An 11940-nucleotide genomic window follows, 5' to 3' on the forward strand; every position below is an offset into this window, starting at 1 on the left:
CCGCCTCCCGGGTTCACGCCATTCTCCTGCCTCAGCCTCCCGAGTAGCTGAGACTACAGGCATGTGCCACCACACCCAGCTAATTTTTTTGTATTTCTAGAAGAGACTGGTTTTCACCATGTTAGTCAGGATGGTCTCGATCTCCTGACCTTGTGATCTGCCCGACTCAGCCTCTCAAAGTGTTGGGATTACAGGCATGAGCCACTGCGCCCGGTCTCTCTCTCCATTTCTAACTATTGGCACAAACTTGTCTTCCAAACTCTGGCCAGGAACCTGTACAGAGGTTCACAGCGGCTGGTCTCAGCTGTGGAGTGCCCTGCAGGGCCCCAGTTTAACCATTTCTTCCCAGCACATTGTGTTGAGGTCACACAACAGCTCAGCTTCTCAGAGAGGGCAGGACTTGCATGCAGGGCCTCTGTTCCCGCACCGGGAAGGCCACAACTGCTGGGGAGGGGCAAAAAGAGCTGGAAGCATCGTACTGCAAGGGGCATACACAGAAGTCCCCAGCCCCTGGCTCTAGATCGTGTTGGCTGAGTCTTGCCCCCGAGGTCAGGGAAGCCAGCCGGGCTCTAGCAGGAGAGCACAGAGGGGCCTGAGTGTGAGCCACGGCCTGGAGCAGCCAGAAGGGCGGGTGAGGAAGAGGAGGAGATGGCGTGCCCCCCTCTCCCTATACCCCACAGCAAGGCCAAGCTTGGCTCCCCTCAAAGCCCACCTCTCAGGGCTCAAGGAGCACATGTTCCCTTTAGGGACTGGCAGTTCCTTGGCCAGAAATGGCCTTTCCCTTGTCCTCTTACTTCACACATTTACTGAGCACTCACTGAGAAAGGGGAGCCTGGGCTGGGCGCAGTGGCTCACGCCTGTAATCCTAACACTTTGGGAGGCCAAGGCAGGTGGATCAGTAGGTCAGGAGATCAAGACCATCCTGGCTAACACGGTGAAACCCATCTCTACTAATAATACAAAAAATTAGTGGGGCATGGTGGTGGGCGCCTGTAGTCCCCGCTACTTGGGAGGCTGAGGCAGGAGAATGGTGTGAACCTGGGAGCTTGCAGTGAGCCAAGATTGCGCCACTGCACTCCAGCCTGGGTGACAGAGTGAGACTCTGTCTCAAAAAAACAAAAACAAGAAAAGAAAAGGCATGACATTAGGTATTGTGGCTGTTAAAAAGGTGAGTAAGGCATGGACCCTGAGCTGAAGAAGCTTGAACTCACAAAGATACAAAATAAGCATAAAGAAACAATGTTGGCCGGGAGTGGTGGCTCATGCCCTAATCCCAGCACTTTGGGAGGCTGAGGTGGGTGGATCACCTGAGGTAAGGAGTTCCAGACCAGCCTGGCCAACATGATGAAACCTTGTCTGTACTAAAAGTACAAAAATTAGCTGGGCACGGTGGCGGGCGCCTGTAATCCCAGCTACTCGGGAGGCTGAGGCGGGAGAATCGCTTGAACCCAGGAGGCAGAGGTTGCAGTGAGCCAAGATCATACCACTGCACTCCAGCCTGGGTGACAGAGCAAGACTCTATCCAAAAAAAAGGGGGACTCCAAGAATGGAGGGCTGTTCGGGGGTTGCTCAGACAGGTGGAGGCAGGACAGGCTTCACACGCACCCCCAGAAGCAGTAGGGCTGCATACGTGAGGATGGGGCTCAGTGCTCCTCCAGCAAGAGCGTGTCCCGGGAGGTGCTGACTCCTTTGGTCAATGGCTGGAAGAGTCGAAGAGTCGGGGAGGACAGACCCTTAGCGGCCGCAGAATAATAAGTTAGTGGTGCCCTGGACAAGGACCAGAGGCCCCTCCACAGGGGTGGGGTGTGCCTGCAGGGTGGACTCACACCTACCATCCGTGTTGGAAACTGACACTGGCCTCACCTTGGTCCCTGCACAGGCTGCTACCTGCCCAGCAACCCTGAGGCCATCGTGCTGGACATCGACTACAAGTCTGGGACCCCGATGCAGAGGTGGGCGCCTCGCCCTGCCCATCCCCCGCTTCCACAACATCCTCATATGCAGTTTTTCTCAGCTACGTCATGGGTGCCACATTCTTTTTGTTTTCAGTGCTGCAAAAGCCCCATATCTGGCCAAGTTCAAGGTGAAGCGATGTGGAGTTAGCGAACTTGAAAAAGAAGGTCAGTAAAGATCCCTGGTTTTGTTTGGGAGCTCAGTGCTTTTCCTTGCTAATGCCAGTTTCTTTCGGCATGTGTTTAATTTAGTACCAGCTCTCCATAAAAGATGATGTCTGTCCATCTGTCTGCCCTCACTCAAGTCAGACCCCTCATTGGGGGATGGCATGGAGCTCAAGTGCAGTGACAGATGTGCCACCCCTAGAGGTCTGTCTGCCCTGAGTCAGCTGGCATACTCCAGCAGGCTTCTGCCTGAGGCTGAGGGGCCCAGGGCCATTGTGGGGTGTTAGTTTCTGAGGGCTGCTGTGCAGACAATCAGTTCTGGAGGCTGGAGTCCACCATTGCGGTGTCATCAGGGCCGTGCCCCCTCTGAAGGCTCTGGGCAGGTCCCGCCTTGCCTCCTCAGTTTCTGGTGGTGGTGCTGGCAGTCCTGGGCACACTTTGGCCTGCAGATGCTCCACTTCCATCTCCGCCTCCCTCTTCACATGATGATCTCCCTTGAAGGACATCAGTCATTGGATTAGGGCCCATCCTAATCCACTGTGACCTTGTCTTAACCCAATTACATCTGCAAAGACCCTGTTTCCAAATAAGGACACATTCTAAGGTTTGGGGTGAACATGAATTTTAGGGAGACACTCTTCAATCCAGTACAGACGGTGTGGCCAGCTGTGCAGAGGGGGCCACCACCCCTTGCAGGGACCTGCCTCCCATGGCCATGTCCGCACACTGGCCCCGAGCCCTCCCAGGACCCCAGTGTGCAGACACATTCCTCCTGCCCCCCAGCTCACAGCACCCAACACTGACCCAGGCATACCTGGGTCTTCACTGCAGATGAAATGGGGCTCTGTTTTTAGTTCCATTTAAGCCTAAATGTTCTTAGATTCCGACAATGGATTCCACTTGCTATTCCAAGGCTTTCCTTGAGCCCTGTTGTGTAGGGACCAACCCCACAGGGTCGGTGGGTTTTTCTCCCCATGTGCAGAAACGAGAGATCATAGAAATAAAGACATAAGACAAAGGGATAAAAGACAGCTGGACCCAGGGGACCACTACTACCAAGACATGGAGACCGGTAGTGGCGCGCCAGGCTGCGTTGTTATTTATTGTATACAAGGCAAAAGGGGCAGGGTAAAGAGTGTGAGTCATCTCCAATGATTGATAAGGTCGCGTGAGTCATGTGCCCACCAGACAGGGGGCCCTTCCCTGTTAGGTAGCCGAGGTGGAGACAGAGAGGACAGCTTACATCATTATTTTTTCTATGCTCTTTTCAGAAAAATCAAAGACTTTAATACTTTCACTAATTTTCCTACTGCTATCTAGAGGGCGGAGCCAGGTGTACAGGGTGGAACATGAAGGCGGACCGGGAGCGTGACCGCAGAAGCACAGCATCACAGGGAGACGGTTAGGCCTCCGGATAACCGCGGGCGGGCCTGACTGATGTCAGACCCTCCACAAGAGGTGGTGGAGCAGAGTCTTCTCTATCTCCCCTGGGGAAAGGGAGACTCCCATTCCCGGTCTGCTAAGTAGAGGGTGCTTTTCCTACTGCTAGACCACAGTCCGCTAGGTAACGGGCGCCTTCCCAGATGCTGACGTTACCACTAGACCAAGGAGCCCTCTAGTGGCCCTGTCCGGGCTTAACAAAAGGCTCACACTCTTGTCTTCTGGTCACTTCTCACTGTGCCCCTTCAGCTCCTATCACTGTATGGCCTGGTTTCTCCTAGGTTATAATTATAGAGCAAAGATTATTATAATATTGGAATAAAGAGTAATTGCTACAAACTGATGATTAATGATATATATAATTGTATCTATGATTTATATCTATATAACTTGTTATTTTATATAATATACTGGAACAGCTTGTGCCCTCGGTCTCTTGCTTCGGCACCTGGGTGGCTTGCCACCCACACTGTTGGGCTCCTTCTTGGCCTCCCTGGAGCTTTGAAGAAGTGATCCCCAAGATTGCTGGGGTTTCTTTCAGGCATGGGAGAGGACTTACCCATGGCCCCCTCAGAGGGCTTCTCACTGCCTACAGGCTAACAACCGCCTCTCTCCCTGTGGGCAGGTCTGCGGTGCCGCTCAGACTCCGAGGATGAATGCAGCGCACAGGAGGCTGACGGCCAGAAGATCTCCTGGCAGGCAGCCATCTTCAAAGTAGGGGACGACTGCCGGCAGGTAAGCAGGGTCAGGCCTGGGGTAGGCTTAGGGGCTGGGCTTGCTGTTTCCCAAGGCTCCAGGCCCGCCAGAGTCCAATCTCATATGCAGAAATGTGAATCTTTGCCACCTCTTATATGGTTCAGGTGCCATGGGGTAAATTAGGGCTTCTGCAAAACCCAGAGGCCTCTCCTTCCAGCCCTTCTCCCACTGTCTCCCCCAGTGCCCACCTGAGGGAACTGCCCAGGGGTTGGGTGCCCTATCTCACACACCCCACCAGACAGCTCAGCCTCATGCTCAGCCCAGGACCTGGTGGTCCCAGCAGCCTGAGTCCAGCCCCTGATGGTCAGAAAGCAAGGCCTTCCAGACTTGCTCAGCTGTGGCCTCCCCACCTCACTCCATCTCTGGGTGCTTGGCTTCTGCCCTGCATGAGCCAGAAGAGCTGCTGGGGTGCATGGCCAGCTGACCGCATCCCGCACGTCCTGGCTTCCCAGGACATGCTGGCCCTGCAGATCATCGACCTCTTCAAGAACATCTTCCAGCTGGTCGGCCTGGACCTCTTTGTTTTTCCCTACCGTGTGGTGGCCACTGCCCCTGGGGTAAGTTCCCTGAGTGGAGCCAGTAGGGCAGCCCTGGGCACCTCGCACCCGGCGGGCTCAAAACTGGCCTTTCCTCCCTAGTGCGGGGTGATTGAGTGCATCCCTGACTGCACCTCCCGGGACCAGCTGGGCCGCCAGACAGACTTCGGCATGTACGACTACTTTACACGCCAGTACGGGGACGAATCCACCCTGGCCTTCCAGCAGGTAGCCAGGGCAGCCACAGCCTGGGGTGGGCGGGTGCGTGTGTGCTCCACTCCATCCCAGCCTCCACTCACACCCTGCTCTCCTCAGTCATCCTTTGTTAAGGGTTAAAACGTGGGCACCTGGGCCGTGTGTGGTGGCTCATGCCTGTAATCCCAGTACTTTGAGAGGCCAAGGCAGGTGGATCATGAGGTCAAGAGATCAAAACCATCCTGGCCAAGATGGTGAAACCCCATCTCTACTAAAAATAAAAAAATTAGCTGGGCGTGGTAGTGGGCACCTGTAGTCCCAGCTACTTGGGAGGCTGAAGCAGGAGAATCGCTTGAACCCAGGAGGCAGAGATTGCAGTGAGCCAAGATTGCCCCACTGCACTCCAGCCTGGTGACAGAGCGAGACTCCATTTAAAAAAAAAAAAACACCAGAGCATCTGTAAGCCACTTTGGGAGTCAAAAGAATGTAGAGCTGGGCTGGACTCCTCAGAAGAAAGTTAAGTTCTGGGTGTGGGAGGAAGCACCTACACCCCCACATCCCAGGAGGCAGAGATTGCAGTGAGCCAAGATTGCCCCACTGCACTCCAGCCTGGTGACAGAGCGAGACTCCATTTAAAAAAAAAAAAAACACCAGAGCATCTGTAAGCCACTTTGGGAGTCAAAAGAATGTAGAGCTGGGCTGGACTCCTCAGAAGAAAGTTAAGTTCTGGGTGTGGGAGGAAGCACCTACACCCCCACATCCACAGAGAGCCCCTGTCACTCCTGCTGCCAAAGACTGGCTTGCTGATTCGGGCTCTGCCTCCACAGTGGGGTCACAGAGCCAGGGAGAGTGCCCACAGGCCCAGGGATCCTGGGTGTGGGACCAGGGAGAGTGCCCACAGGCCCCAGGGCCTCTGTGAGCCCAGGGCGCTCTCTGCACAGGCCCGCTACAACTTCATCCGAAGCATGGCCGCCTACAGCCTCCTGCTGTTCCTGCTGCAGATCAAGGACAGACACAACGGCAACATTATGCTGGACAAGAAGGGCCATATCATCCACATTGGTCAGCCAGCCACAGTGCCACCCTCCTCTCCCTTCACCCCTGGTACCCAGGAGAGGCTAGGGATCCCCACCCCCAGAGGGAAGCATGCCCAGGACCACCCTGCCAGGAGTGTCAGGGTCCAGTTCTGAGGTCTGAACTGTCAGCCACCAAGCTGTTCTGCTGTGGAGGGTGCTTGGCCCCGGCTCCAAGGAGCTGGGGCGAGAGCAGCCATTGCTCTGAGTTAGAAGCTGGAGCTAGGCAGAGTGGGGCTTATCCAAGTTCAGTGCCCCAGCCTGGCTCACTCCTGCCTCCACTTTCTCCCTTCTCTTCCTCTGCCTGCTGCTCCACCACCCACCCCATCACTGTCCCCAAGAAAACAACCTGCCTGTTGGGGGTGGAGGGGATGCTGCTGTTGCAGTCCTTTTCTCCTCCTCAAAACAGACCACTTGTCCCTGCCCGCCCTGGCTCCTAGCCCAGTCACAGGCAGCTCTTTGGGGTTTTGCAGACTTTGGCTTCATGTTTGAAAGCTCGCCCGGTGGCAATCTTGGCTGGGAACCCGACATTAAGCTGACGGATGAGATGGTGATGATCATGGGAGGCAAGATGGAGGCCACGCCCTTCAAGTGGTTCATGGAGATGTGTGTCCGCGGCTATCTGGCTGTGCGGTGAGCCTGGGTGAGGGCCAGGGTGGAGGCAGAGGGGGTGTGTGGAACGTTCTGAGGTCCCCTTTAGAAGGGAATCAGGTTCCAGAGAGTGAGGTAGTTGCTAGCAGCCACCTGCTGACCTATGCCTGTCCTTTGGTCACCTCTGTCTGCCCACCTGTACCAGTAAATTCTTGCTCTGGGCATCTCATTCCAGCCACCTTCCCCAGGATCCTGCCCACGCCTTCAGCCATGGGCTCCCCCTTTCTGGGCATCCCATCCACCCTGTCACCAAAGCCTGAGCACCTGCCACCTCACAGGCTATATGCCAGAGATGGGATTCATCCCAGTTTCACATAAAGGTCACTTGGCCAAGGCCACAATCCAACCTGGGTTCGTCCGCATTGCCCTGCAGGGAAAGTCAGGTCAGAGTATCTGCGTCCCACCCAGGTGCAGAAGCCATGGCCGGCAGCCTGATGTGGGGGACGGGGCAGGACACTCAGCCTGTCCAGAGTGCGCATGGGTAGTCCTTGCCTGGGCGGTACGGGTTACCAAGTGCAGCAGACTGAAAGTTGCCTCGGAGATGGAGATGTGGCAGGGGAGGTGGGTGGCAGGAGCCCACACCTGAGGCTGTTGGCATTAGCCAGGCCGCAGGACTACAGGCAGGGCCACCACCTAGGCTGGCCTCAGCCCACCGCTCCCTCCTATCTCTCCCTAGGCCCTACATGGACGCAGTCGTCTCCCTGGTCACTCTCATGTTGGACACGGGCCTGCCCTGTTTTCGCGGCCAGACGATCAAGCTCTTGAAGTAGGTTCCTTGGTGGACACGCAGGCCATCTGGGGGACAGTTGTCCATTAGCTGAGGCTCCATCCAAGATAGGAACCTTTTGTGTAATTGTCAGTGTGGTTGTCATCTCCTTGGAACCTCAGAGCAGACAGGGTTCCTGAGTGACGCTCTGTCCCTAGACCACGCCTGTGAAAGGCCCCTGCTTGTGCCAGCCACACCAAGGACCCACCCAGGGGCCTCTATTATGTCACGGATGATACGCCCACCCCACCTTGACCCTAAGGTCTAGAGCTGCAGTAGCTTAGCTCCCCAATGCTTAGTCCCCTAATGCCATGGGAGCACTCAGGTTATGCTGGGAAGGGGACAGGGCCCACAGTAAGCCAGGCGTGGCCTTCACAGCACCCCATCTTCCAACATGTGGGCCCCAGAGGTACATTTCCAGGGCATGACTCTCAGCTGAAGTCCCTCCCCATGGAAGACCCTCTGGGCCAGGGAGCCAGCACGGCCCTACCCATGGCAGCCCTGACCCAGCCTCTCCCCCAGGCACAGGTTTAGCCCCAACATGACCGAGCGCGAGGCTGCAAATTTCATCATGAAGGTCATCCAGAGCTGCTTCCTCAGCAATAGGTGAGTCCCCCGCCCTCCTGCCTTCACCTCCTGCCTCAGTGGCCACTGGGCACCTGCAGGGCGTTTCCTGCACCAGGAGATGAGGATTCTGCTGTCCCCAAGCCACCCCTCTCGTGAAGACCCAAACCTTGACAGGAGCTCTTGAGGAGCAGTGGGGCACTGGTTTAGGGGGCTGTGGTGGTCTGAGGGGAACACTTGGCAGAGGCCAGAGGCTGGGCCCACCTGGCCAGGGCTTGTGAGGCCAAGGGAGCAGTAGAGGCACAAGGCCAGGAGTAGTAGAACTGAATGTGGTGTCAGGCCTCCCTTCTCCCAGGAGGGCTGAGGAGTCAGACCCCACTCCTTCCCTGTGCCTGCCTCAGGCTGCTTTATGGGCAGTGACTGGAGGTGCAGGCCGGGCTGCTGGTCACTACTGTGATGGGAGGAGACGGGTGCAGAGGGCCCTGGAGAGGGCTGGCTCAGGGTCCAAAGGCAGAGCACCGGGCCGACAGGCTCCCCGCTGTGGGAATCAGAGGCGGCTTTGAGGGGTCCAGCCTGAACAAAGGGAGGATGGCGATCCCAGCAGGTGAGCCATCCCCGAAGGGGGCAGCACTTACACATGTGGGGTTAGTAAGGCCCTGAGGGGCACGTGGGGGCCCAAGGCTGTGCCATGGGACAGGCCACATCCAGACTAGAAGGAGGGGCCCAGGCGTGGCCATCTGCGTGGGGAACTGCCTGCCGGAGGAGGGTGAGAGGAAGCTGAGACCTGCCTCCAGGTAGCGCCCGGGTCCAGTGCCCTAACAAGGGCAGTGTGGAGACGGCACGGAAGGAGCTCTTGCTGAGAGGAAGCAGAGAAACCAGGCGGCCAGGACTTCAAGAGGGGCTGGGGCAGGGCGAGAAGGGGCTCTCCAGAGGTGCGAGGAGAGCATACAGACCCCTTGGGGGCATCTGGCCAGGACGAGCCAAGGGGCCCGAGGCCCATGTGGCAGAGCAGTGGCTCCCACAGATGGAAGCGGTTTGGCTGAGGAGCACGAGGTGGCCTTGGAGGCCCCCGGGTTGGAGCAGGAGATGTGGTCACTGGGTGGGGGAGGGCACACCTGAGACATTTGTACCTTCAGGTGCTGGGCAGCCATGAGGGGTTAATTGGACAGCGAGGGCTCCCTGCTGGGGAGGGACCCCCAGACCCTGCTGGCTCCTCACATCTCCCTTCACTCTTCCTTGGCCTTTCAGGAGCCGGACCTACGACATGATCCAGTACTATCAGAATGACATCCCCTACTGAGGAGGGGACCTCCAAGGCCCTCCACCCCATGTGCCCTTGAAGCTGCCCCACAATCATGGAGCCCTGTGACCTCCCCGCCCTGCCGCCACATGCAGTAGAGGACAGACCTGTGGCCGGAAGAGCCTGGTAGCGCCTCCTGGGGCAGCACGCGGGTGGCGCAGCCTTGGTGACGCCATGGACTGCAGTGACAATCATTGGATGGTGCTGTCTCTGCACAGGTGTGAGTCCTCTGTTTGCACTGGACATATTCCCTATCTGTCTTATTTCATAGGTACATGAAGTATTTTCTTGTGTATAAAAAAAAGATATAAGATTTAACCAACATCAACAAAATAAAAACCCAAAATAGTGCTGTGTTGGAATCTGAGAGGTTTTGTGTCAAGTCCTAAGTCCACCTTCAGCCAAGGGGCAGTTCCTGGATATGCCCCTAGAGAGGGGGGCCCAGGGTTGCCTGCACTCATAGGCTGGGGCCCAGGAGCACAGGTTGTGTCTTAACAAGCATGAGAGTCCCACAATCTCACCACGGCGTAGGTGCACCAAAGCGCACGCTGTGTTTTTCCTGAGTGCTCTCTGCCCGCTCCAAAGCTGTCTCCCTCAGGGCTGCCATGGGGGCCTGTCTGTGGCTCTTCGCATCACCCTCCCACTGCTCTAGTCTTTCCCTCTTACTCATTTTCAAGTGCTGTGCTCTGGAACTCCAAAATCTTTGTGTGACTAGACCCAGCAAGCATCTACTCCCACCTACCAAGGCCCTACATCTGAAGCAGATAGGTCTTTCTGAAGACCTGAAACAAATGAGAAACTCCAAAAGATCAGCTCAACAGCAGGTAAGAGAGAAAATCAGTGATCAGAACAGTGAAATGACCAAAAATGGAGTGTGAAGGAAAGGAAAGGAAAGCCAAGTGGGGTGGCTCCTAATCCCAGCATTTCGACAGGCCAAAGCGGGAGGATTGCTTGAGCCCAGGAGTTCAAGACCAGCATAAGCAACATGGCAAGACCCTGTCTCTACAAAAAAAAAAATTTTAAATTAGCCACGTGGTGGTGAATGCCTATAGTCCCAGCTACTCAGGAGGGTAAGATCACTTGAGCCCAAGAGCAAGACTCCAGTGAGCTGTGATCGTACCACTGCACTCCAGCCTGGGTAACAGGTTCAAAAAAAAAAAAAAAGAGTTGAATGAAAAGCTCCAATCAACTTTTTTTTTTTTTTTTTAAGACAAGAGTCTCATTGTCGCCCAGGCTGGAGTGCATGGTGCGATCTCTGCTCACTGCAATCTGTCTCCCAGGTTCAAGCAATTCTCCTACCTCAGCCTCCTAAGTAGCTGGGATTTCAGCTGCACGCCACCACACCCAGCTAATTTTTATACTTTTAGTGGAGAAGGGGTTTCGTCATGTTGGCCAGGCTGATCTTGAACTGGCTTCAGGTGATCTGCCCGGCGTGGCTTCCCAACGTGCTGGGATTGGAGCCACCGTGCCCGGCTCCAGTCAACTTCTAATGGGATTTCCAGAGTTGAAAAAAACAAATATTCAGCTTTAGTAAGCACAGTTGAGTCCCGAGCTGTACAAATAAAAATATAGGCTGGGCACAGTGGCTCACATGTGTAATCCCAGCACTTTGGGAGGCTGAGGTGAGTGGACTGCTGGAATCCATCAGTTTGAGACCAGCCTGAGCAACATGGCAAGACCCCATCTCTACAAAAAATACAACAGTTATCCTGGCATGGTGGCACAGGCCTGTAGTCCCAGGTCCCAGCTACTAAGGAAGCTGAGGAGGGAGGATCTCTTGAGCCTGGGAGGTGAAGGTTGCAGTGAGCCAAGATCACGCCATTGCACTCCAGCCTGGGTGACAGAGTGAGACTATCTCAATAAAAAATATGAGTCAATGTATAAGTTAAAAGGACTTTTAAAAGATATTAATCCAGGCCGGGCGCGGTGGCTCAAGCCTGTAATCCCAGCACTTTGGGAGGCCGAGATGGGCGGATCACAAGGTCAGGAGATCGAGACCATCCTGGCTAACACGGTGAAACCCCGTCTCTACTAAAAAATACAAAAAAACTAGCCGGGCGAGGTGGCGGGCGCCTGTAGTCCCAGGTACTCGGGAGGCTGAGGCGGGAGAATGGTGTAAACCCGGGAGGTGGAGCTTGCAGTAAGCTGAGATCCGGCCACTGCACTCCAGCCTGGGCAACAGAGCGAGACTCCGTCTCAAAAAAAAAAAGATATTAATCCAAAAGAAGGCAGGAAAGGAGAACATAATAGACTTACCACCCCAATTTAAAAGTCAAGAGATTATAAACATGAAGAAGTGAGACCCAGTTATGTGCTGATTATAACCAAAGCACTTTACATATTAAGACATAGATCTATGGAAAAAAGACTGGCCATCCATAATCATCATGTGTATGGGTGTTTATGGAGCATTTCACAATAAGCAATTGATGAGCTACCAACAAGGAAGTAAACACAGGAGCCCTGAACAAGCCTGTCACCCACCTGGACCTGCTGGGTATTTGTAAAACACTCTGTCAGCCTGGCGCGGTGGCTAACGCCT

At 55.2% G+C, this 11940-nt stretch overlaps 1 protein-coding gene across 1 annotated transcript in view; it reads left to right on the top strand.

The window, feature by feature from the left end:
* The window catches only part of PI4KA (phosphatidylinositol 4-kinase, catalytic, alpha), a 167360-nt gene extending 157600 nt beyond the window's left edge, over positions 1-9760 (top strand). The window contains exons 46-55 of the mRNA XM_011947312.1: positions 1880-1952; positions 2050-2120; positions 4183-4292; positions 4766-4870; positions 4952-5077; positions 5986-6106; positions 6591-6750; positions 7445-7534; positions 8057-8140; positions 9347-9760. Of these exons, the coding sequence (XP_011802702.1) occupies positions 1880-1952; positions 2050-2120; positions 4183-4292; positions 4766-4870; positions 4952-5077; positions 5986-6106; positions 6591-6750; positions 7445-7534; positions 8057-8140; positions 9347-9398 (992 nt within the window). The 3' untranslated portion in view covers positions 9399-9760. The remainder of the gene's footprint in view (positions 1-1879; positions 1953-2049; positions 2121-4182; positions 4293-4765; positions 4871-4951; positions 5078-5985; positions 6107-6590; positions 6751-7444; positions 7535-8056; positions 8141-9346) is intronic.
* Positions 9761-11940: the final 2180 nt, after the last annotated feature.

Source organism: Colobus angolensis, unplaced genomic scaffold, assembly GCF_000951035.1.
Source record: "Colobus angolensis palliatus isolate OR3802 unplaced genomic scaffold, Cang.pa_1.0 Scaffold260, whole genome shotgun sequence".
In the NCBI taxonomy this organism is placed as follows: domain Eukaryota; kingdom Metazoa; phylum Chordata; class Mammalia; order Primates; family Cercopithecidae; genus Colobus; species Colobus angolensis.